Genomic DNA, 27,279 nt, shown 5'->3' with positions numbered 1-27,279 from the left:
ACTACCTACATCCTTACCATGACTTCTGGAATATATCCCTGTATCCTTATAGCCAACTCCCCTTTCTGCTTAATGGTTTCTGTTACTTGCAACTATAGTAAAAAGTAGAGTAAGCTTGGAGTTATAGGATGATTTATACTTCTTCAGTACTGCTTGATTTTCTTCCCACTTCTGGCATGCCATGTGCACAGTGTTGCCTCTTCACATATAACGACCGTATATTAAAAAACAAACAACACAGTAATACGACTCAGGAGAGGAAGCAAGCAGGATGTCCAATGCCCATGGAAAAGGTATCACAGAACTGTGGAGCTGAAGGAAGAGAAGCGATCAACTAGCCCAGTCCTTGTATTTTGTAGGAGTCCCTGGGTGGTGCAAATGGTTAATGTACTTGGCTGCTAATCGAAACGCTGGAGATATGAGTCCACCCAGAGGCACTTCGGAAGAAAGGCCCGGTGATCTACTTTCAAAAAATCCGCCATTGAAAACCGTCTACGCTGACACTCGTGGGGCTGCCTTGAGTCGGAGGTGACACAACAACTGGTTTACTTTGTAGATGAGGAACCTGAAGGCCCAGAGGCCACTGAAGTCATGACTCCAGAGCTCTACAAACATGCCAGTGCTATTCCTATATTTAAAACATAAATCAAATCAGAATCAAATAAAATGAGCAATCATACTAGATAGTAGAATACAGAGAATTGTAAAACAACAGAATGTTTCCATAAAGTATTTGACCTATTAAAGGATGTTACATCTCTTTGAGGGAAGAGACCAGATTTTTGTTTGCTCATTTCTTTTGTATTCTGTTAAACTGTTTACACCCTTCCCAACAGAGAAAAAGAGCTATTTAAACTAAAAAAATAGTGACTTCACCGTTAAAAACTGTTAATAGGATCTCCCAAATGTAAATATCACCCTTTTCTCTGTTGTTGTTGTGGATTCTGACTCATAGCAACCCTATACGACAGAGCAGAACTGCCCTAGAGTTTCTTAAATTGTAATCTTTACAGGAGCAGACTGCCAGGTCTTTTCTCTCATGAAGCTGCTAGTGGGTTAGAATCACCGACCTTTCAGTTATCAGCTGAGTACTTAACCATTGCGCCACCAGGGCTCCTTATATAAATATACTAGACTAAAAGAATTCTCAAAAGCATGTATCTTTAGCAAAGTACACTGAATTCAATTCATGAAATTGTGCATTCACAAATAAGGTTCAAGTGGAAGAGAAAATAGACACAAAGTTTCCTAAATTTCTTTAAGGCATGCTCACTGATTTTTAAGATCAACATCCTCTCTCAGGTACCAGGAATTAGCAAATTATAGGCTGTCTTAAAATAAACTGTATGTGTCATTGACAATGAAAAGTTACATACAGCAATAAATCCAGTTACCGAAGATGATGAACCACCGCAATAATTTATTGACGACGAATCATTCATTCATGAAGGTCTTTTTACAGTGAAACCTGTGAGAGCTGGAGCTTGACAGGACTGCCTTGTTTTGGTGGATCTTGCAAATTTTCCGCCTTTGACAGGGCGCAGTTTTACCACTTTGACACCGCTTTTAGTGGGAAATATCCGAGTTTTCCTTCTCTGACAGGTTTCCGCCTTACACAGGTTCTGGCTTTCACAGATTTTACTGTATAGGAATGACTAATTAAATAAATATTCAAGGATATAGAAACTGAAAATCACAAAAAGTTATCTCCACAAGCAATAGCACCACCTGCTGATAAACAAAAGCAACTATGTTGGCTAATTTACAATGCGACCAAAAGTACTTTCTGTGTTCAGACCTTCTCCCTTGAACCCTAGTCTGTTTAATTAATACAGTCTGCATATTTATTTATGTCAACTGACTTGATGGTAACTGGTCTGGTTTTGATTTTTATATTAACTTGAAAGTTCATACCTTATATATTTCAGTCATGAGTTTCTTAAAAAATCTAAGGTAAAAATAAAATACTATGAAATCTAGGAAACAATTATGGTACTATGGTTTTTAACTTTTATTCCACAACTAATTCATTTGTACTATAATTTATTTTACTAACCACTCAATAATGTACGTTTAGTTTGTGTTTGATATTCCCTGACCACTTTACCTAAAACAATGCCATCCTCCTTACCCTGCTTGATCTTTTATAGCACTATTACCAACCACCATATCATACATTCATTTTATGTATTTGTTTGCAGTCTTTCATCTGCTGGAATAAAAATGCTCAAAGCAAGGAATTTACTTTGTTCACTGTTATTTCTTTAACACCTAAGGCAGTACTTGGCATGTAATAGGCTCTCAATAAATATTTGTGAAAGAATTAATGAAATGAATATGAAAATAAATAAACAAATGAATACGCAGTGCATTTTATACTCTCTTGAAGGTGTAACACCTGGCTTAAAAGTTTCAAGGCTCTTGAAAGATCTACCAATTATTCTTGAGAAAAGTTGTACCAATTAACACTCTCACCAATGCTCTGTGAGGCGACCCATTTTCCCACAGTAGTCTGATGAGTGGGAAGTGGTATTGGTCTGTGATGTTTATCTGCATGTAACTTATTATTGCAGAGAATGAACATATTTTGAGGTTCTGGGGGCATTTTCATGGAGCCCTGGTGGCACAGCAGTTAAGTACTCAGCTGCTAACCAAAAGGTCAGTGGTTTGAGCCCATCAGCCGCTCTGCAGGAAAGATGTGGTAGTCCACTTCCATAAAGGTTACACCCTTGGAAACCCTATGGGGTAGTTCCACTCTGTCTCATAGGGTTGCTATAGTAGGAATTGACCCAATGGCAATGGGTTTCAGGTCTGGGAGCATTTTACTTCTTTGATCATTTGCTCATTTTTTCAGCTCCAGAATTTCTATTTGGTTCCTTTTTATAATTTCTAACTCTCTATTGATATTTTCTATTTGTTCAGACATCAGTCTCCTGGTTTCCTTTACTTCTTTGCCTACAGCTTCTTTTAGCTCTTTGAGCATATTTAATACTGCTGGTTTAAAGTTCTTCTCTAGTAAGTCCAATGTCTGGGCTTCCTCAGTTTCTGTTCATTTCTTTTTTTTCCTATGAATGGGCCATACTTTCCTGCTTCTTTGTATGCCTTGTAGGGAAAACTGAGAGCTTGGGACTCAAAGGACAATCCAGCGGTGAGTTCCCTGGGCTTTTGTCTTCTTTTGTGTTTATTTGCCTATATATATCCTGGCCTGGAAGCTACAGCAGTCCATATTCCAAAATACCAATGGGCACAGACCAAATAATCACAAAGCAGTAAAGCCCACTCTCTCTAGCCAAAGGACCAGGTTAGCAAGGAGGTCCTACAGGACAGGACATAATCACCCTATTTTAAGCACACACCATAAAAGAAACCGTGGTACTCAATGCACTGGGCACTGCGTGCAGCTGAGACGGTGAGATGGAGCCCTGTCAACCACTCCCGCCCTGCACTAAAGTGAGCAGGGGCAGTGCCCCTCCCGCTCCCTGCACGGAGCTATGGACCTTCCCAGTCCTGCAGTAATGAAGCAGTGGCCCTTACCAATGGGCACCATGCAAGACTGCGGAGTGGGAACCTGTCTATTATCCCGGCCCTACACTAAATGACAACAAAGAGGAGGTACCCAGTCCCCTCTCAACAAGAAGGTGGGGGAGGATTATGGAGAGCATGGGGCCAGAGAAAGGGAGTCTTTAAATCTATATACAAAGTCCTGGGAATGTTACCAAGCAGCCCATACATGAAACTCACCAGAATCAATCCAGCAAAGCTATGAGTACTGAACGAAGGTGTGGAATACTACCCAGGTTTCCAATTTGCTTCTGGGTAGAAAACAATCAGGACAAACCAGAATGGCACTGCAGTAGCTTTGAAAACTAAGCTGATACTGAAACTACAATCCACAAAAGCAAGCCAGGACATGAGTTCTGAACCTATAAAGGTAAGTTCCTCTTAAAATGTGAGATTTAAAGAGAAACTACAGTCTCATAATCATAGTCTCAGAATATTAAAAATGTCTAGGATACAATAAAAAATTACTTGTTAATTCCAAGAACCAGAAAATTCTCAACTCAAACGAGAAAAGAAAATCAACAGACACCAACACTGAGTTGACACAGATGTTGGAATTATTTTATAAGGATTTTAAAGCTCCTATCATAAACCTTTGGAAGACAGGCCTGGTGATCTGCTTCTGGAAGGTCATAGCCTTCAAAACAGTACGCGGCAGTTCTACTCTACACGCATGGGGTTGCTATGAGTCAGACCTGACTCGATGGCAACTCACATCATCATCATAAAAATGCTCTCATGAGCAATTACAAAACACACTTGAAACAAATGGAAAAATAGAAAGTCTCAGAAAAGAAATAGAAGATATAAAGAACCAAATGGAAATTTTAGAAAATACACTAACCAAAACAAACAAACAACATCCCTGGATAGGTTCAAGAACAGAACGATGACAAAAGAATCAATGAACCTGAAGACAGATCAATACAAAATCACTCAGTCGGAACAATACAGAAAAAATACATTGAAAGAAAAAAATGAACAGAGCCTCCAGCTCCTGTGGGATTATAACAAAAGACTGGAGTCTCAGAAGGAGAAGAGAGAATGTGGAGCTAAAAATATATTTAAGGAAATAATGTCTGAAAACTTCTCAAATTTGATGAAAGACATAACCCTACAGATTCAGGAAGCTGAGAAAATCCAAAGAAATTCATGCTGAGATACATCACAATCAAATTTCCAAAAACTAAAGACAAAGAAAAAGTCTTGAAAGCAGCCAGAGAGAAATGATGCATCACCTACAAGGCAACAACAATTCAAATAACAACGGACTTCTCCTCAGAAACCATGGAGCCCAGAAGGAAATGGTATAACATTTTCAAATGCTGAAAGAAAAGAAATGTCAATCCAGAATTCTACATTCATCAAAATTGTCCCTCAGGAATGAAGGTAAAGTAAGTACGTTCTCAGATAAAGAAAAACTAAGAGATGTTGTCGTCGGCAGACCTGCTCTGAATGAACTGCCAGAGGAAGTTCTTCAGGTAGAAAGTAAACGATAAGGAAAGAAAGAGCAACAAAAGGAGTAAATATCTTCATAAATGTAACAAGCTGCTATTCTCCTCCTGAGTATTAAAAGTTGTGCTTGATACTTGAAAGCAGAAAGTATTATATTGTCTGATGTGGTTCTCAATGTATGTGGGGTAACATTTAATATCATAAAGGAAGAGAGCATACAAGAACCTAACTGGTGGTTTAAGATTTCTACATTCTATTAAAGTGGTAAATTGTTGATAATAATAGAATGTGATAAGTATATACATTTCCATCTCTAGAGCAACTAAGACAGGCACTTCATTCCGTTGTTCATGGGGTCACCATGAGTCAGGGGTTGACTCAAAGGCAGCTAACAATATGTAATAATTAGTTTGGAGTAATGTACCTACACAAAAAATAAGAATCTCTGCTTTTTCAAATATTCATGTCATTGATCAAGTTACATATTTGCACAGTAAGAAATGCGTTCACAACAAAAGTTAAATCTATTATCAGCAGCTTCCATGCAATCGAGCTCCTTTCCATGACTAGAAACATTTCTTGAAAAACAAACAGACAATAATATTTTTCTAGGCTTAATACTTTGATAAGTAACCTGAAATTTGACACCATCATTCTTTGAAGCTTACATTAGAAATTCCTATCCTATTTCTGTCAAGGAAGCCTACATAAGAATTTTTAATAAAATGTTGATTAAGAAACACTGCAATCAACTACAAATTTGTGACTAACTCTCAAAAACTAAATAAAAATCTGATAAATTTGTAGAAAATGCTAGAGCAGATATCATTCCTAAGGACCAGATTCCTATAATATCTAACACTGATACTCTTCCACAAAGTCGGGTCCTGGGTAAATGATTACTACTATTAATTAGACAATTTTAAGTTACAGATTGTGAGAGAAACAAAAAGCAACAAGGAGCTACATTTAAGGGTAACACTTTCCAAGTCTGAAGAGAAAATGTACTTCCTTCTTAAAGAAGCCTTGGCAAGTTTTTTCAAAAGATAAACAACTGTGTGAGAAAAGCAGCCAGCACTAGCTGATTTAAATTTTCTGCTCTAAATTGACACCACTTACCTGGTAAGCAGAAAAGGTGAGGAGTTTCAATAAGTGTTCCAGTCTTACTTTTCATCACACTAATCTACCGTTACCCTCCAGGTAGATTAGTTCTCATTACTGGGACAGCCTGTACCTCCTCTGTAAAATTTATTACAACTGTAATGAAATAACTGAGTATCTAATTAATCATTTAATATCTGTCTCATCTACAAGAAAGTAAACTCCACAAGGACAATGTCTGCTTGGCATTTTTTTTTAAAGATGTTCAGGAATTACTTGTACGGGTAATTTGTATTAGACTCAAAATGCCTGTAGCATTTTTATCTCTTAGTGAATAGAGTTATTCCCCAGACAGTATGGTACTCGAAAGGAAACTTGAGTGATTATTCTTGATTCCTTCCACTCTTATATCAAGGGTTTATCTCCTGAACCTGTCTACTTCTTTTCATCCCCACTGCTACTCCCTATTATTCAGGCCAACATCATCCTTTTTTTTTTTTTTTTTTGTACTACTGCAACAAGCCTCCTAATTAGTCATTCTGTCTCTAGCTCCCCTTTAATCCACCCTCCATGCTGACCTCAGAGTATGCTTCCTCAAAAATCAAAATCTGATAAGGTCACTACTTAAAATGCACCATGGCTCGCCACTGCCCCTAGTATAAAATCCATACTACTAAAGCAGTGCTGAACTTCTCCTTTTTCTAATGGATTAGAATCCCTTGCCTTTGCATATCCTGTTCCCTCTTCTGGACCACTGTTCCTTTGACATCAAAGTAATATTTCCAATATTTTAATATTACCAGTTACTACCCACCTTAAAAATCATCCCAGGCTCTACAATGAGTAATATAATGGTTTTCCAACTTCCTTGTTTTAGCTGTGGGGCCTTTTGTTCAAAGGAAATATTAAACTGGATGCTCCAGTAGTAAAACAGATCAGTGTGGAGCCTCTCTGGTTGCAGGTGGAGAGGGGGGCCAGAAGCTCAACTCCTCACCTCCTTTCCACCTCACAGCAACCTCTAAGTGGGCTCCACAGAAGATAATTACAAAACCACTGTTCTAAAGATTAAAATCTAGATTCTTAGACGGCAAACATGGATCTGGTCTAGAATATCTTTTCTGTATCATCTGCTGGTACTACCCCATGCAAAATCTTAGACATTGCACAGAAGCGCAGTACTCTTTTAAACTTTGATGAACAAGAGGTTCCTTCTGCCTGCAATGCCCATCCCCCAACCTTGTCTCCTGGTAGAACTACTAATTCTATAAGCCACAGCTCAAACACCATTGACTTTAGACAATATTTCTAGTCAACATCATGCAGGCAGAGTTAGGCTCTGTCACATCTTCACAGTGCTTGTATAAATCTCCCGTACAGCACTATGGTGTAACGAGTTCCCCTGTGTGGCCTTTTAGCCTTGGTTTTTAAAAACACAACTTAAGGGATTTCCTCCAAGTAACTGACAACCCCGAGATGCTGGTCTGGCTAGGGAGCCCACTAGTTACTGACAAAGGAGCACGTGGACTGGCTTACAAAAGCCCTAGAACACAGAGGCTCAGATGGGGCTTCCTGGTTGGTGAGAACATTTGCTCTCAGGAGGGTCATGCGTCCCTGGGTACACGAAAGCTCTGTGGTGGGACCCCTCCTGACCTCGCCCTGTGTGTCTCTTCTTTGTATCCTTTCTGGTTATAATAAATCATTGACTATACGTAGATACTCTCCATGAATCCTGTGAGTCGCTACAGGGAATTATCGAACCCACGGGGCAGTGACAGCCGGTAAGAGCTGGCATCTGCCTATCTGGCAGTCTGAAGGACTGTGTCCTTTTAACCTGTGTGCTCTGACCTAGCCCCAGGTGGCTAGGGATGAGCAAGAGAAGGGGCCAACTGATCCGGAGGGAATTAGATGAACCCTCAAGCTTGCAGCCAGCACCCGGTGACCTAGCCCCAGGTGGCTGGGGATGAGAGACAGTGTTGCCTGGAGTGGCTGGCAACAAGGATGGAGAAGTGGGAAGGCGAGGACTGGATCCATTTCCAGGTGGGAACTGGATTCATGCTGATGCTTACCACGAAGTTAGCAATGATGGTGGGATTTACCCACCCTGCCCCTTGTTTATTAGTGCAAACACTTAACACATTGTACCGTAAATTTTAAAGTCTGATTCTCTACCAGCTGTCAACAACTTGAGTGGCAGTCTTTACATCTTTTTCATTATTCCACCTTCAGTTTTTATAACACTGTCTGATGAGTAATGTGTATTTAATATCTATCAGGTGAATGAATATGTTTAAAATATTAATCTCAAGTCTCAAAAAAACCATTACATTCTATTCAGTCTATTCAGTTGACCATGGTAAAAGCAAAATCTTCCAGAAAGTTTATTTTTCTAGAATACTTAACATTCTAAAAAAGAAGACTTGGTGCTTAGTGACATAAATCTTTAATTCAGTTACTCAGATCAACCTATTGCCCCAGTTTTAACGTAAAATTTTAAAATATTTCCATCAAAATGGCAAATTAAAACTATTATGCTTAAGTTATTAACAAATTATAGAGTATCTACTATTTTGTATAGATAATAAGTATAGAATAATTAAGCTACGGGGTATTATAAACTATCTAGGGAATCAAAAATAAAATACACGAAACTAAAATAAGAGCATAATAAATTGTGAAGATAAGACTACATATTTTATAGAATTAGAATCACTGATAATCAGAGGTAAAAGTTCCTACATGCTGGGATGATCTGATCTAACATCCTGATGTTATATCTAAGAAGAGACCTAGGATGACAGAAAATTAAAAAAAAAAAAAAAAAAGATAAATGAAGTATGGATTGTCTACAGGAGGCATCATAAAAGAACATCAAACATGAGCCAGGCCTTGAAGAACGGGTAGAACTCAGCAAGTTTACGACACAATGAGAGCATTCCATGAAAGGAGAACATGAGTGAGGACATCAGTCAGGGTCAGGAAAGACTCAAGAGCCAGTGTTCAGCCTGACTTGAGCACAGATACTCATTAGGGAGCTGTGGGGGAAAAGACTGAATGGATTCCATGGCACCGAGTTTCAGAGGGTTTCCAAAGCCAGGCAAAAGACCTGCTATTTTATGTGCTAGAAAACAGATATCCAGAACACTTAACAGATCATTTATAAAGCCCTAAAAATTCTAAGTTAACTGTCATTACTTTACACTTAAGGAACATGAGTCACCCTTCCGTGACTTCTTCATAGGTAGGAGGACAGCACAGCCTCACTCAAACTCTTTTTGCCATGCGACGCTGCTGCTCCTGGAGCACTTCAATGGAGCAACTTATTCCCCAAGGACAATGGATACGTGTTGCTGAGCCTGGCTCTCTACCTAAGTTCTAAACAGTATTTGTATGAAGTAGAGCATACTCTCTTTTGAGGAAAAATTCTTACATGTATTCAAATATGAATTAATGACAAACAAAAAGATGTCCTTTGGTTTTAAAACAACCATATTTTTTACTATTAATTCCTTACCAAAATATGCAACTAAAATTTTTTTTATGAAATGTGCTGACAGTAAAAAAAAAAAAAAAAAAAAATTTAAAACTATACTCTCCATATTGGTTTGTCATAAATTTTAATACTTTAACTACTTCACCCATCCTTCAGAATCATGCTCAAAATAAGTATTTCCAGAAAGACAAATAGTAGAGAACATACTCATTCTTAATACTTAAAGAGTTCATATGGTCCCATAAATCTGGAATTGATTGAACCAGTATATTAAGAAGACAAATAAGAAAAATTCAGTTAGATGCATTCATTGAAAATGCTTTTTAAAGATGGAGAACCATGTGTGTTGTGCATTCCACATTTATGACAGCACATCTGTGACTGCTCATCACTATAACTTACCCCAGTTTTATCACACAAGCGTAAAGTATGAAACGATCCAACAGCAAATAATTCTCCATCTGGAGCCCAGGCAACTGAGGTAATTGGATGCTCATGAGGCTGTGAACTGTACAGCGGGCGGCCATAACTATCCCACACCTACAAAAGGAAACAATTTTATTTTATCTGTTCTAATTGCCACCACGTTATTACAAACAAGTTTGTTCTCCAGTAAAGTATGAAGTAAAGACTTAGAAATCAATACTTTATAATATTAGCAATCAAATACCTTTACTTTTCTTGCTTTTGTTTTTTACTCTCATGCAAGGGAAAAAAAAAGTAGTATTCCTTGAAACCTAAGAATCTCAAAAAGAATATATTTTATGATAACACTGTGATAATTTTCAGATTTTACTAAATCTTTCATTAAACATAAAACCTACCCATGTTCAGTCCTTTTAAATTTAATATTTTTAGCAACAAAAACACAAAAAAATCAATAAAAATTAGCGAAAGACTTAATAGATATTTTGCCACAGAAGATACACGAATAGCCAACAAACACATGAAAAGATGCCCAACATCAGTCATTAGGGAAATGCAAATCAAAACCACAACCAGATACCATTCCACCTCCACTATGATATCTATCATCAAAAAAAAAAGAAAACGTTGGCAAGGATGTGGAGAAATTGAGACTGTCATCCATTGCTAGAGGAACTGTAAAATGGTACAGCCATCGTGGAAAGCAGTTCCTCAAAAAGTTAAATATACAATTATCATATGACCCAGCAATTCCATTTCTAGGTATATACCCAAAAGAATTGAAAGCAGAACGCAGACACTTGTACACCAATGTTCATTGCAGTGCTGTTCATAATAGCTAAAAGGTGGAAACAACCTAAACAGCATCCATCAAGAGCTAAATGGATAAAATGTGATATACACATACCATGGAGTATTACATAACCATAAAGAAAAATGAAGTCCTGATCCATGCTACAACATGGATGAACTTTGAAAACATTATACTAAGTGAAGTAAGTCAGCCACAAAAGGACAAACACTGTAATGATCCACTTATATGAAATACCTAGAATTTGGCAAATGCACAGCAACCAAAGTTTATTAGTAGTTACTAGGGCATGAGTCCTCAGGGGGAGTCACTGCTTAGAGGACACTGGGTTTCTGTTAAGGATAATGGAAAAATCTGGAAATGGACAGTGGTGATGGAGAAGACATGAAAAACATAATTAATGTCACAGAATTGTACAGGTTAAAAATGTTGAAATGGCAAAATGTTTTGTTACATGTATTTTTTACCACAATAAATTTTAATTTAATATTTTAAAGTTTTGATGTGTTCAGCTTTTTGCTGAAATTTTTTCTTATCCAATAAGTGCTCTATCAACTTTCCCTAAAAGTGTTTATTTCAACTAAATTTCTTCTATTGTTACATTAAATCTTATTCTTTCCCACGAAGAATCCTGGTCTGAACCTAATCAACTAGTACTGTTGATTTTTTTAAACTCATCAACTAGATTGATTAACACTGAGTCACTAAAACGAGCAGCTATATTTATGTTGCTACTTTTTAAATCAACTTCTATAGGTCAATGAGATAGTCTTTATGAAGCAAGCAATTTAAAATAACAGTTAAAATTATTAAATACCAGTTTAAATTATAAAATGACAATTTGCTAAATTACTAGAGTTAAAAGACATGGTTATAGTTAGAAACTAAAAGAATATTCTCATATGCTAAATACTTGTCAACCAAATTCGATTCTCTCAACCAGGTGACAAACTGAAACATCACACACCTTGTATTTACAGTCTTCACCAGCAGATAAAATAAGATCATTAACTGAGTTCCAATCTACTTTTAAAATGATGCCATCATGAGCCTTCCACTATAAGGGGAAAAAAGATATTAAATTATAACTTTAAGAGCACTAAAAAGTATTTTCTATAAGAAAAGATACTTTGCCTCTTTCTAATGATTCTTCTCTTACCTTCTCAGGAATTCCTATCTTCTTTTTATAGCCATTGTGCAATATCTCATTTGCTTGTTTCATTTCTAATTTACACTAATGAAAGCACCTAGTACCATGTCATCCACTATATATTATTTCAAGCTTGATGTTTATGTGATAACACTGGAATGAATGTCATTTACGTACTTCAAAAACGTTAGCTGAATCCAAATCTTGCTGTCACCTTTGTGCAGTTGATCCCGTTACTGATACTGCCTTCTTGCTTGTTTACTAATTCTCTATTTTCTAACTTCTATTTCATCAACATCATCTTTAGTACTCTCTTCATTCTGTTCTGCATATTCCCCTAAGCTTCATTTTTTTTACCTTCATGTGTTCTGGTTCACAACTGGGCTACTACTGAGAACTTCCTGCTGCATTTACCATACAAGAAAAGGATGATGTTTTCCACAAATACACATACATTCTGAAGTCACCCAGATATTGGCAATCTAGAAAGTAAACAAGAATGTCTTCCTGCACTTAAATCAATGTGCTCATTAGCTATTACCACACATGTAATTAAAACCGGTCTTTCACCATGTTTAGGCAGAATAATATAACTAAGGAAGAAATAACTTTCCTTGAAGACTATAAAGTACATTTTAAAGTATGAGCCAATTAACTTTACATAAGAGTGACTGATTTTAATGGCTCTCTCTACAAACCTTTACCAACCTATTCTTATTGTATAAAGAATAAAATATTAAATTAGGGTCAAATAAGGTCTAAGAATAAGAATAAGCAATAATTCATAACTTGTTTTACTCAAGATATACAAAAGTATACATTTCTGAAACAAGTATTTTGATAATACATATTAAAAAGCAGTAATTCTCACAATTATCTGTCAAATTAATCTAATTTCCTGACATAAACTGCAAGGAAAAATATTACACACACACAATGATTGTCAAGAGTTTCATTTCAGAGTCATAAAACAAATTTTTGCATATTCATGTTATGAGCAAAATGTGATTTAAATTATCAAATTGTATCCTAAAGCTATAATTTAGGATATCAATTTATCTATTACATATAACACATAATCAATTTTCAATTATTTCTCAATGTATTAGGTTTTTTGTGAAATTCCTATGAGCCAAGAGCTCCTTGAAGGCAGGAACTATGTTCAGTTCCACTCTGAGGATCTCACACTTCGCACAGTGCCTGGCACATAATAGGTATGCACTACATTTTTAATGAATGAATAAATAAACAAAAGTCTCCTCACTATAAAAACAAGTTCTGGGCCACCGACTGCTCTGACAGGGATCACAATAGAGGGTCCCGGACATAGCTAGAGAAAAAATGTAGAACAAAATTCTAACTCACAAATAAAGACCAGACTTACTGGCCTGACAGAGACTGGAGAAACCCCGAGAGTATGGCCTCCGGACATACTTTTCATTCAGTAATGAAGTCACTCCTGAGGTTCACCCTTCAGCCAAAGATTAGACAGGCCCATAAAATAAAACAAGACTAAAGGGGCACACCAGCCCAGGGGCAAGGACTAGAAGGCAGGAGGGGACAGGAAAGCTGGTAATAGGGAACCCAAGGTCAAGAAGGGGGAATGTTGACATGTCCTGGGGTTGTTAGCCAATGTCATAAAACAATATGTGTACTAACTGTTTAATGAGAAGCTAGTTTGTTCTGTAAACCTTCATCTAAAGTACAAAAATAATAATAATAAATCGGTTTGTTTTCATTTAAAAAAAGTTCTGGATACCTAGAAGAGACCCAGAAAGTCTTAAAGAAAATGAGGTATATACTTTTGAACTGCATTCCATAAGCAAGAATTAATTATGCATTCCTTTTTGTGGACAACTCCAATTTGAAAATGTGTTTACGCTCAAGGAGAATTGCTACAGTATTAGTTTTCCAAAAGGATTACATAATTTTCATTAAATTACTAATTACACTTTAACTCTTCTTCCACTTTAGCAGAATGTTGGCAAGGGGTACTTTTTCTTCTCTCCACTATCTTCTGGCCCAAAGGTTCTACTGAACCCCTAAACCATAATTTAATTCATCAATGGTGATATAAGCACCTCCCTGAGTCTCATGTATATAAGCTAATTACAAGTATCTGAACAAATTCACACAATTACAGGTATAAACTAAAAGATCAACTTGTCTGTTTTTGCTGTATAACTTCATAGCAGATTTTCAGAGTGTAAGCGATTGGTATGGAAGGCCTTTGCCTAAAGGCAGTCAGATCCAGTCCTCTTTTCCAACTTCTCACCTTTGCCCAAATTCTTTAACTTTAGTTGCCTCAGGGCAGGAACTTACATTTTCTATTTCTTTTGTTTGTCCCCAAAGTTCTTAGATGAGTGTTCTGCACACAGTAAAAATGTAAGTGCATATGGACTCCAGGCAAACATATACAGGTAGGCCCTTACAACGTATTTGAGTTACGCAAACCACACTTTCAACGGTCTGTTTTACTTTTGTATTTTTGTTTTTGTTATTTTGTTTTGTTTTTTGTTTTGCTGCGTCTTATCATTAATAATATGTACCACATACAATCTTGCAGCACATAATTTGCTGATGTTATTTTCAGATGTTCATTGGCACATGGTCAAAGACGGGGCTTATAAAGATACTAATAATAAAAAGGCAATGAAAATGAAAACTGAAAAAAAAAAAAAGGTTTTTGAGTTACATCAGAACCAACTCACAAAGGAGTCCTCTGAACGGAACCCCGTCGTAAGTCGGGGACTACCTGTCTGTATAGCATAATACATACAGAAGTTACTAATATGGAACATTAAGGTCATTTCTATCTCCTTACTCCCTAAAATCTGTATCTTTTTAATTGTTAAGCCTGATGCTCTTCTTACAACATTTTTGTATCTGCTGTAGCCTGTTAATCTCGACCACCAAATCACTCTCCCAGGATCTAGTCATTCTACACCTTTTCCCCAGCCTGCCTGACTCTCCTTTATTAAAGGTTGACAAAAAAAGGCTTTTACTTTTAGCTGCCATAGAGTCAGTTCTGACTCTTGGTGACCCCACGCGTGTCAGAGAAGAAATGTGCTCCACAGGGTTTTCAATGACTGATTTTTTGGAGACAGACTGCCAGGACATTCTTCAGAGGCACCTTTGGGTAGACTCAAATTTTAACCATTTTGGTTAGCAGCTGACTTAAACATCTAGTGTTGCTATAACGGAAACATCACAAGCAGATGGCTTTAACAAAGAGAAATTTACTCTCTCACAGTCTAGTAGGCTACAGGTCCAAATTCAGGGTGCCAGCTCCAGGAGAACTGTCTCTCTGTTGGCTCTGGAGGAAGGTCCTTGACATAAATCTTCCCTTGGTCTTGCAGCTTTTCCACACAGGATCCTCACGTCCAAAGGACGTGCTCTGCTCCCAGCACTGCTTTCTTGGTGGTATGAGGTCCCCATGTCTCTCTGCTCACTTTTCTCTTTTACATCTCAAAACAGACTGGCTTAAGATACTATCTAATCTTGTAGATCTCATCAATATAACTGCTGCTAATCCATCTCATTAACATCACGGTGATAGGATTTACAACACATAGGGAAATCACATCAGATGATAAAACTGCAGACAATCATACAATACCAAGAATCATGACCTAGCCAAGTCGACGGATATTCTGGGGTACACAGTTCAATCCACGACAGCAGCCAAACATGTTAATTGTCTGCAGCACAAAGGGACTCCTGACTAAAAGGCAGAGATGACATAATATTCATAATAACACAATAATATTAATAATAACTACTCTACCATGAATGCTTACTGTATGCCAGGCACTGTCCTATGCACTTTGCAGTTTGACTCATTTAATCCCCACAACAATTCTATCAAGCAGGTATCAGCATCACCAACTAAGAGATGAGAAAGCTGAGGCTCCAAGATATTTTGTAACTTGACGAAGGTCATACACAGCTAATAATGGAGGCAGGATTTAAACCCAGGGGACTAACTCCAAAGCCTGTCACCCACATACACTGTGTCATTATCAAAATATAAAGAAAATGATTCTGCCTTTGAACACTGGAGTCAAATGCCAAAATCCTGGGCATAGGCTGAAAAGTTTTCCGTAATTTGTCCTACCTTGGCGGGTCTTAACTGCCACCATTGTTTCACTTGCTTTTATGTGGTTCTTGGTTTGCCCCTTTCTTGTCACATTTCTGAACGTTATGGATTGAATTGTGTCCTCCAAAAATACATGTTGTAAATCCTAACCTCTATGCCTGTGGTTATAATTCCATTTGGGAATGGGCTGCCTTTGTTATGTTACTGAGACAGGATTAGTATAGGGTGTGTTTTCAGTCAATCTCTTACAAAGTATAAACGAGGAAGATTAAAGAAGCAGTGATGGGGGAAGACAGATGCCAAGCCACATGAAGACTGCCCAGGAGCAGAAGCTCAGAAGAAACGAGGGCCTTTCTCCAGAGCCAACAGACAGAAAGCCTTCCTCTAGAGCCAGCACCCTGGAGTTCGGACTTCTAGCCTCCTGAATTGTGAGAAAATAAATTCGTTTGTTAAAGCCATCCCCTTGTGGTATTTCTGTTACAGCAGCACTAGACAACTAAGACACTAAACTACCATTTTTCCTGTCCCTGGACTTAGAAGAATCTTCCCTTTCCTCTCCAAGATTCAGCTCCGAGCTTATCTATTCCCTTCTGAATAGCACAAAATAAGACGTGAAATAGCACTATCCTTAAGAAAAATATTATCTCTATAACTGGCAAAGTCATACACACTGAATTTGTTTTAAATATTACACGGACTCCTCCTCCACTCTAAAAGTACTAAAAGAATGACAGACTTAGAGAGAGCTCAAGAGTGTTACACAAATGAGGAGGAGGAGGATGAAAAACAAAGTCTAAACCAGCCCTTAAAATTTTATGATTTAGCTCTGTTTTGTCTCAAATCTATACATTGGAGGCTGACTATGCTAAATTTAAACACGCCTAGTTTTGCCAAATCATGTGACAATTTTGTAATTCAAAATACATTTATGATTTACTGGTAAAATGTGAGTTGGAATAAAAAGCAAGTGAACCTTGATGGAAATACAACTAGATATCCCCTGTTCTGTAATAAAGGCTGATAAGACCACACACTTAAAGGTCTCAGACTGTAAAAAGACCAGCCAGAAGAAAGAGACCCCCAAGAAAATGCCCAATTGCTCAGCAGTCTGACAGAGCCTGACAACAATTTGCAAATGCCCGAGAAGTACCTGTAAAACTTTAGCACTTGGTTGAAGAGGTTTAATGATCAGCTGCTTGCCTGCTGTGTAAAGAACCTTTTCTGAATCAGGGCCCCACGCTACTGAATACACCGGTGTTCCTGTAAAATGGAAGAAGAAAAACAGACTGATAAACTTTAATTATTATACCTTATAAAAAGGGAGATTGCTAAGAGGATCAGAAAATAGTAGAAAAGCGATTTTGGGTGTCATATCGTTTCTTCCTTGTTAAATGGCCCTTTCAAACTGGAGTATAGCCGGATACTGAATTACAGACTGGGTTATATTGGCCACTGAAAATTTGGGAGCAAATGACAAACTACATTTTTAACTGATTTTGAACTTGCTGAGAAAATACGGAGTTTTTAGAAATTCCAGACAGTGTGCTATGGAAATACATTTAAAAAGAAATAAATACACTTCACATTTTAAGATACAGATACCAGAAGACTCATGGTTTATCATTTTCCTATCATCAACTTTCATCACAGTTCAAACTGACTCAATGCATAAGTTGACTTCAATTTTCTGTATAAAAACACACAGGATATACTCACTTTATGGATTAATTCCGATCCTGATGCTGCAAGAGGCAACAGAACTTCCTCTCACCTGCTGCTTAAGCAGTAGTCTAATGGATAGAAAGCATCCACCCCAAAATAATTTCTCCCTCCCACCTATACATTTATGAATGGCAAATTAAATATCAGAATAGGGGAAGTTTCGCTATCTATCAGGAGTAGCTCAGCCTGAAAGCTAGGATAAGAAGGGCTCAAATATTCTGTAACCAAGATAAAGGTGATTCCATTTCTATGGGAAAGGTGCAAGGTAGATTTACCTGCCACAGTATAAAATACATTAAATGTGATGTTTTCAGTTTCATAGGATAGCGATTTAGGGATAGTATATTTTTTAACTTGATTAAATTTAAAGATAGTATTTTTTAACTTAATTACTTTCTATATTACCTAATATGTTCTATAACTTTATGTAAGCCTAGTTTTAAAAAACGGGCATTATATCTATTAAAAGACATTAATTATATGGTAGCAAATAATTTGTATTCCGCTGCCTGACCTAGCTATCTACTCATTAAGAAAGGAGTCAAGGTTCTACAACTAATCTATGAAATATTAACCCAATTAAATTTTCAAAACCAAGCTTTTAAAAATTGTCCAGAACTCCTAAGTCAGACTATTGCAGCAGTTGATTTTCTGTGAACGAATAAGTGAGTGAATGAATGAAATAAATCTTTCAAGCATTTACTCACTCAGTAAAATGAAATTTGAATTTGAGGATTTATGGACAACCGATGGGATTTAATTGTTTATTTAAGTAGAAAACCCAACTAGTGCTGCGGTCAATAGGGAGTAAATTTCAGAAAGACAAATGTGTTTGTTCAATTGACAGCCTACTTTTGTTGTGCCATTTTCTTCCCAACCAAACAGTTCAATTGTGAGCAAGCCCCAGCGGTACAGGCCTTAGAAAGCCGCCCTTAACCCAGTCCCACAGCCCTGAAGCCTGCCTTCTACAGTGCAGGTCAGGTGCTGTAACGGGTCTACATACCCAGTTCAGGAGCTGACATCTAAGATTGTTCTGTATGAAAGAAACTCACAGAAATTCCTCCCAATGAAATGGCCAACCCTAAGAAGTCTCATTTCTTCCTCTGTACTTGTTAACCATATTCTCTGGGAACAGCAGAAGCTGACCTGGGCTTCAAAAGTAGTCTGCAAATAAACAGAATTCAACTCTAATAAACTCCTCAGAAAACGTTAAGCTAAAATTTCAGATATTTAAAATGTGGTTCTTGGCAATAACTGGAAAGGGAGTATAGGGGAAAACAGCTTATTTTTTAGGGTAGTAGAATTATAGATATCTTCTTTATTTCTGTTATTATAGTTGTAATTTATGTTTTAAAAAAGTACATAAATATATTTTAATTTACAGGCTACCAAATCTTCCTGAGTACACTAAGTATAAAATGACACTTTCTTGAGGAGTATACTAACCTATGACAAACATCTACCCACAAGGAAATAATTCAGTAAATACAGCTCCCATTGAGTTATACAGGATGTGACTCTAGCTCTTTAGTTGTGGTAAAAGGCACGGTTTGGGTATAGGATGAGGAGCTAGGGACTGTTTTGTCTCTTAACAAATTGAATTTATGGCCCCAGCAAGTCAGCTGTATCACTTTGTTTATAAATTTTTCTCCACAACACTTATCAGGACATGGAGTTAGGATATGGAAATAATTCATTTCATGTTTATGAAACAATTTTTTTAACAATAATAATGTTAAAGAAACAGGTATAATAACAAAACAAGTTATAGAGGAAAAAGCAATCCGTTTGTTACAACAAGTGGTTTTGTTTTTATTTGTTTGTAGTAAAAACATAGATACCAATACATACACCAATTCAGCATTACCCTGCATATAAAATTCAGTGACACTTATCATGCTCATCATGTTGTACAATCATCATCCCCATCTGTTTCCAAGGAATTCCACCACCTTTAACAGAAACTCAATGTCCCCTAAGCAGACTCTCCCCTTCCCCTGAGGGAGGACTAGTTACCTCATAACCACTAATAAACTTTGGCCTCTATACATTTGCCTGTTTCATATAAGTGGGATCATACAATATTTGACCTTTTGTGACTGATTTATCTCACTCACTATAATGTTTTCAAGATTCATATATGTTCTAGTATGTATCAGGACTTCATCTTTCTTTATGTATAGTAATAGTCCATGGTGGTCACCAACAGTCAGAATCGACTCAACGGCAACTAACAGTAACAATATTCTACTGTATGTATATACCAAATTTGTTTGTTCATTCCTCTGTTGATGGACATTTAGATCGTTTCCACCTTTTGGCTATTGTGAATCGTGCTGCAATGAACATCGGTGAACAAGTTTCTGTTTGTGTTCCTGCTTTCAATTCTAGTAGCAGAATTTCTGGCTCATACGGTAGTTTCATGTTTAACTCTTTTTTTTTTTTTTTTTTGCTTAGAGTTTTTATCAGGAATGATGGATTTTCTCAAATGCTTTTTTGCAATTTTTTTAAAATTGTGTTTTAGGTGAAGGTTTACAGTCTATGTTTAACTTTTTGAGGAAACATCAAACTGTTTTCCACAGCGGCTGTACCATTTTTAATTCCAACCAAAAATGGACAAGGGTTCCAATTTCTCCACATCCTTGCAAACACCTGTTATTTTTTATTTTTTTTTGGTCATAGCTATTCCAGTGGGAGTAAAGTGGTATCTCATTGTGGTTTTGATTTCAATCTCCCTAATGACTTTGAGCATCTTTTATGTACTAGTCTGCCATTTGTATATCCTCCTTGGTGTAATGACTATTCAATTCTTTTGCCCATTTTTTGATTGGGTTATTTGTCTTTTGTTGTAAGATTACAGCAGTTCTTATTCTGGATATTAAACTCTTAGCAGGTATATGGTTCCAAAAAATTTTCCCCCTATCTGTAGGCTGTCTCTTCACTTTGGTGATAAAGTTCTTTGATGCACAGGTTTTCAATTTCAACGAAGTCTAATATCTCTATTTTGCCTTTTGCCACTTGTACGTTTTGTGTCTTATCTAAGGACCCATTGTTAAAAACTAGGTCCCAAAGCACTACCCTGTTTTCTTCTAATAGTTTTATAGTTTTAGTTCTCACATTTAGGTCCTTGATCCATTTTAAGTTAATTTTTATATATGGTGTGAAATATGGATCCAGCTGTCCCAGCACTATTTATTAAAGAGATTACATTTTGCCCATTGAATAGACTTGGCGCTGTTGTCGAAATCAACGAACCAGAGATATATGGGTTAACATGTGTTTTATAGCCACATTCCTTAAATCAAAATACAAGTAACGGAAACAAATACGGAGTGTTTCATGATAAATAAGTTACCCTAAATAAAATCAATAGCTAAGTCTCATTAGTTCAATCCTTCTTAATCCTTAAAATTTCAAAACGTATATAACATCAAAAACTAAGAGAAGTCTTCATTGTATTTACCTCTTACATTTTTAATAAATTATTAGATGTGAAACTACTGTATATAAAGCATTTTCTTTTCCAAAAGGAGATATACTACATAGCTATACAACTTCCAGTTTGGCTAGTTCTGATGAAAAGCGTTATTGAAAATAGATGAGGTAGCGTCAAGGAAAATAATGACTTCTATTATGATGAAATGCATTCTATGTTTCTAGCATTTGAAACAAATCCTTAATATTTAAAATGTTTTTTAAAACGGACTTATTAAATCACTAATAACTCCCAGTGCTACACTTCACTTTGCCAAGTCAGCATGGAAATAACAAATTTAGCCTTCAGACTGAATTATTTTAAAACAAAAAGTTTAGCAAATTATGTAACAAGATGTTAACAAGATGCTATAAATTTCATTATTAACAAAAAACTTAGTAAAGCATTTAATACAAGCAGTTTTATAATGATTAAATAATTTTTTTATATTGGGAATTTTTATTTATGTTCCATTTCAGTTAAGACACTGAAAAAGATCTTGTTTTTCTGACTTTGTACACTAAGATCATGTGACCTTTTTGACATTGTTTAAGAAACCACAGGCACCTGGGGTTGAGTTAAATGTCAGACCCTTATCTCGCTGTGAAACAAATTATCTAAAGTCTTTCAACCTGTTGAAGGCATTTTAAACCACAGAAGAGGAGACAAAAATGTATTTCGATTGTTTTAAGGAAGTACATGGTCAAATATACCATGTTTTTCACACTCACACTATAAAGGTATCTCCTAAAAAATGCTGGTTTTGCATGTTTTGAAACAAACTATTCACTACTGTAATGAAGCATTAGCTATCTTTGCCTTGAATGCAGTATCAGCCAGTATTGAGCAAATATAAGTGCTTAGAACACTGTCTAGCACTAGAGTAGCGCTATCTGTTCATCACTACTACTAGAAATTACTTTGTAATGCAATAAGCAACCACTTGCTTATTGTGTTGTTCATTATAGCAGGTACCCAATTTTATTTTATGTTTGTTTTTTTGCTAAATTACGAAGAATTCAAAGACCAAGAATTATCCACACACCCCCCATTCTATTTGTAGGAGACATATGCTATCAATGGGTAATCAAATGGGATTTATTTCAAAAAAAAGCAACTTTTTGGTTATGTATGTCACTGGGTTAGTATAAGGAGTAAGTTTAAACGAAAACATTTGTTTTAGTTTCTATCCTCAGTCACCTCTTCCTTGGGGATCAGAACTTCCCCTATAGACTTTTACCTTTCACTTTCAAGCAACTTATTTCCAAGTTAATATTCCAGTCATTACCTCTGAGCTCTACCACAAAATTTTCACTTGCCCCAAAGACATCTCCCCAGCAGACCTTCAAACTCTACATATTTAAAACTATCACCCCTAATTTATTCCTCCCTTAGAATCTTCTACCCCTTACAGGGTGTCCATCCACTTCAGCTACTGGGGACTATTCACGTTTTTCAATTACAATCATTACTGCCTCTGTTCAAGCCTTAATTAGCACTTGCGGAGAATATTTCGGTAACCTCCTTAACTGCCCACCCCATTGAATCTTTATCTCCTTTAATTTACCCTATATATTACTGTTAAGGTAATCTTCCTAAAAGACAGCCCTTATCTCTTACTCTGCTGCTCTGGTGGTGCAGTGCTTAAAGCACTCAGCTGCTAACTGAAAGGTCAGCAGCTCAAACCCACCAGCCACTCTGTGGGAAAAAGATGTGGCAGTCTGCTTCCGTAAAGAATACAAACTTAGAGACTGGAGAAACCCTGAGAGTACGGCCCCCGGACACCCTTTTAGCTCAGTAATGAAGTCACTACAGAGGTTCACCATTCAGCCAAAGATGAGACAGCCGCATAAAACAAGACGAGATGATGGGGCACAACAGTCCAGGGACAAGGAGTAGAAGGCAGGATAGGACAGGAAAGCTGGTAAAGGGAACCCAAGGTTGAGAAGGGACAACGTTGACAAGTCGTTGGGTTGTTAACCATTGTCGTAAAACAGTATGTGTACTAACTGTTTAATGAGAAACTATTTGCTCCATAAGCCTTCATCTAAAGTACAATAAAAGATTACAACCTTAGAAACCCTGTAGGGCTGTTCTACTCTGCCCTATGAGGTCACTATGAGTCGGAATCGACTCAACAGCAACGGGTGTGGGTATACGCTTATAAAATAAGCTCCAAACCACCTCATTTAGCATTCAGGACTGCCCATGTCTTGGTCCCTCTGACAGTACTATCCCTCACACAGCCAGCTCCCTGGCCAAAAGGGTCTACCACTCACCTGACTTCCATGCCTCACTCTGATCCTGCTAACTTCTCCCACAGCTCCACTACAATGCCAACAAGTCAATTTCCTTACCTGATTTCTTCATCCTTCAAAACCCACTCAAAGGATGCTGCAATGCTTTCCAGGAAGCCTTTCCAATAGCTCGTCTCTCTCCAAAACATTAGTCTCTGCCTTCCTGTCCTCCCACAGCATCTACAGCAATGAGCACGTTCAGCTCTGAATTACAGTTATTTATATTTCCAATTTATCTCCTTCACTAAATTCATGACAGGCAGGTTCCATGTTTTGTCGCTTCATTCCTCACAGAGCTTACCCAGCCCTGTATGACATTAAGTCCAAATTCCTATGTCTTCAATATGAAAGATGATTAATGCTAATTTTTACTAAAGTATTATGGAATCAGAGAGGACTAATTATCTGTTACTCCATAATGCTTTCTAAATAATCTAAGACAAATTCTGTGTAAAGACCTTACTACTGAAAACTAATATAGTATATTTGGTCATTTTCAATTAAGCAGAGCATTCAAAAGATCAAAATATATCTTGACTGTGGTGGTAGCTACATGACCATACATGTTTATTAAAATTCATAGAACTATATACTTATAATAAGCTGAATTTTATTCTACGTAAATATATCTCAATATGCCTGACTTTAAAAAAATAAGTCATTCACAACCATTCTGAATGAACTTTATATAAGTAAAACATATATTATAAATAAAAGTAAAAACTCCTCAGACTTTCAAAGTTTCTCTCCTGTTCAACATCAATAGCCATTAGGAAGATGAAAATCAAAACCACAAGATACCACTTCACTCCCACTAAAAATGTCTAAGATCAAAAACAGAAAACAACAAATGTTGGCAAGGATGTGGAGAAATTGGAATTCTTATCCATTGCTGGTGGGAATGCAAAATGTACAGCCACTATGGAAAACAGTTTGGTGGTTCCTCAAAAAGTTAAAAATAGAACTACCATATGACCCAGCAATTACACTCCTAAGTATATACCCACAAGCAACTCAAAAAGACACGTGTACATCAATGTTCACTGCACACTATTCACAATAGCTAAAAGGTGGAAATGATCAAGATATCCATCAAAATATGAATTAAAAAAATGTGGTACATCTATACAGTGGAATATTACTCAGCCATAAAGAGAAATGAAGTCCTAATACATGCTACAACATGGATGAACCTTGAAAACATTACACTGAGTAAAGTCAGTCGGTCACAAAAGGGCAAATATTATATGACCCGCAAATATGATATATGTACACCAGGCAAATGTATAGAGACCAAATTTTACTAGCGGTTACCAGAGGTGAGAGGGAGGGGAAAAGGAAGAGATGTTATTTGGAAAGCACTGAGTTTCGTTTAGTTGGTATTGGAAATTGTTTACTGAATTCCGAGTTTTACAATAATTCGGACTCATGCTACTCATTTTTGTGCCAAAATCAACAGCTTTTCTCCCCAAAAGGGGCGGGACTCCCCATTCCCACCTGCCTTGACCTTCCTACTTGGGCCTGTAGCATCTAGCTGTCACTAATTCAGATTTACAATAACCCTCAAAACTTGCAGTCTTTAATAAATCAAACTTTATAAACAATCAAGGATTTTTCCTTCTGGGTCAGTGTCATTATAACTTAACTTTTCTAATGATTTTTCCCAGAGATAAACGGGAAAAGTCTATGCCTTATTAGAAAAGTGTATTTGGCACCCATGATTTAAAAACTCAAAAATTGGATACGCAGTTTTACAGTAAATTTGTAATTCATAATAGAAACAATTACTCAGTTGAAATACCAACAGGTTAACTGCAACAGGAAGCTTTATATACAGGCAGTCCCCGAGCTAGGAATGTCCGACTTAAGGACAATGTGTAGTTACCCTTTAATGTTATGTGAATTGTATCTTTTGCCCCCACTTTGAAACAACTGAACCAACCCCTACTCTCAACGCATTCTTCATCACAATCGCCTTCACCTGCTGCACCAAGCGTGTCCATTCTGACTCGTGGCGACCCTGCCGCACATGAAGCTTTTAAATCAGTTTCTAAGAGGTTTAGAGCCTTTTCTTGCTCTAAAGTAAGGCTAAATAAGCAGCATATGCACCTGTTCCAACTTCCCTACAAATTCAACTTAAAGACACAGTTAGGAATGGATCTCTTTCACTACTGGGGACTGCCTGTAATTTAATTTTTCTCATTAATCTCATAGATAACATAAACCTTGAGTAAGAACAATAAATAAATTAAAATAGGGCAAAAATGACTAGTCCTTTCATAGCCATTTGATGTTAAGGAAATTACAGCTATTTGGAATGTTGATGGATGATATTATTACATGATATGATAAGTATATAATAAAATTACCTATATTATATGATATAATCTGTATTTTAGCTTTTAAAAGACTTCTATTTGCCTATTTATTTACGAAAAAAAAAACCAACAACAAGAGCACTATCATCCTTCACCAAAATAAACATCATACATAAAAATAAACTCAAAATGAATCACAGTAAGGGCTAAAACTATAACACTTTTAGAAGAAAACATAGATGTAAAGCTTCATAACCTTGGATTAGGCAATGGTTTCTCAGATACGATACCAAAAGCACAGCAAACAAAAAAAAATTAGATAAATCGGACTTCTCAAAACTTTTATACTTCAAAAGATACATCAAGACTTGAAAGACCAAAAAAAAAGATTTGAAAGACATTTTTCAAAAAAAAACCATATATACATGGCCAATAAGCATATGAAAAGATGTACTTAAGAGGTTCTGAGTTTCTGGTAGGTAGCTGAAAATATTCAATAGTCTTCACCAACACCATAATTCAAATGCATCAATTCTTCTTCGGTCTTCCTTACTCATTGTCCAGCTTTTGCATGCATATGAGGCAACTGAAAATACCATGATGTTGGTCAGGGGCACCTTAGTCCTCAATGTGACATCTTTGCTTTTTAACACTTGTACAAGGACCTTTGCAGCAGATTTGCCCAATGCAACATGTCATTTGATTTCCTGACTGCTGCTTCCTTGGGTGTTGACTGTGGATCCAAGTAAAATGAAACCCTTCAGAACTTCGATATTTTCTCCATTTATCATGATGTTTGCATGCAAAAGCTAGACAGTGAATAAGAAAGACCAAAGAATAATTGATGCCTTTGAATTATGGTGTTGGCAGAGAACACTGAACATACCATATACTGCCAGAAGAACAAACAAATCTGTCTTGGATGAAGTACAACCAGAATGTGCCTTAGAATCAAGAATGGCGAGACTTCATCTCACATACTTTGGACATGTTATCAGGAGGGATCAGTTCCTGGAGAAAGACATCGTGTTTGGTAAAGTAGAGGGTCAGCAAAAAAGAGGAAGACCCTCCATGAGACAGACTGACACAGTCGCTGCAACAATGGGCTCAAGCATAACAATTGTGAGGATGGCGCAGGACTAGGCAGTGTTTCATTCTGTTGTACACAGGGTCGCTGTGAGTTGGAAGTGACTCGACAGCACCTGACAACAACAATAACAACAACATGGATGGATGGATGAACACTGACAACATGCTATGTTGTCACTATGCTAAATGAAAGAGGGCAGTCAAAAAGGATCACATATTAAACCAAAGTCTCAGAGAAGGAACTCGTCTACAGAGCTAATAGCCTACACAAGCCACAGCCTCATC

The 27,279-nt window shown here is 36.8% G+C and overlaps 1 protein-coding gene across 1 annotated transcript in view; it reads right to left on the bottom strand.

Annotated features, from left to right (window-relative positions):
* Window positions 1–27,279, bottom strand: part of IFT80 (intraflagellar transport 80) — a 119,731-nt gene that overhangs the window by 69,153 nt on the left and 23,299 nt on the right. The window contains exons 6-8 of the mRNA XM_004379148.3: window positions 17,244–17,353; window positions 11,812–11,901; window positions 10,010–10,147 (exon numbers count right to left, since the gene is read on the bottom strand). Of these exons, the coding sequence (XP_004379205.1) occupies window positions 10,010–10,147; window positions 11,812–11,901; window positions 17,244–17,353 (338 nt within the window). The remainder of the gene's footprint in view (window positions 1–10,009; window positions 10,148–11,811; window positions 11,902–17,243; window positions 17,354–27,279) is intronic.

The sequence above is a fragment of the Trichechus manatus genome, unplaced genomic scaffold (genome assembly GCF_000243295.1).
Source record: "Trichechus manatus latirostris isolate Lorelei unplaced genomic scaffold, TriManLat1.0 scaffold00062, whole genome shotgun sequence".
Lineage (NCBI taxonomy): Eukaryota > Metazoa > Chordata > Mammalia > Sirenia > Trichechidae > Trichechus > Trichechus manatus.
This window is presented reverse-complemented; position numbering and strand designations above follow the sequence as displayed.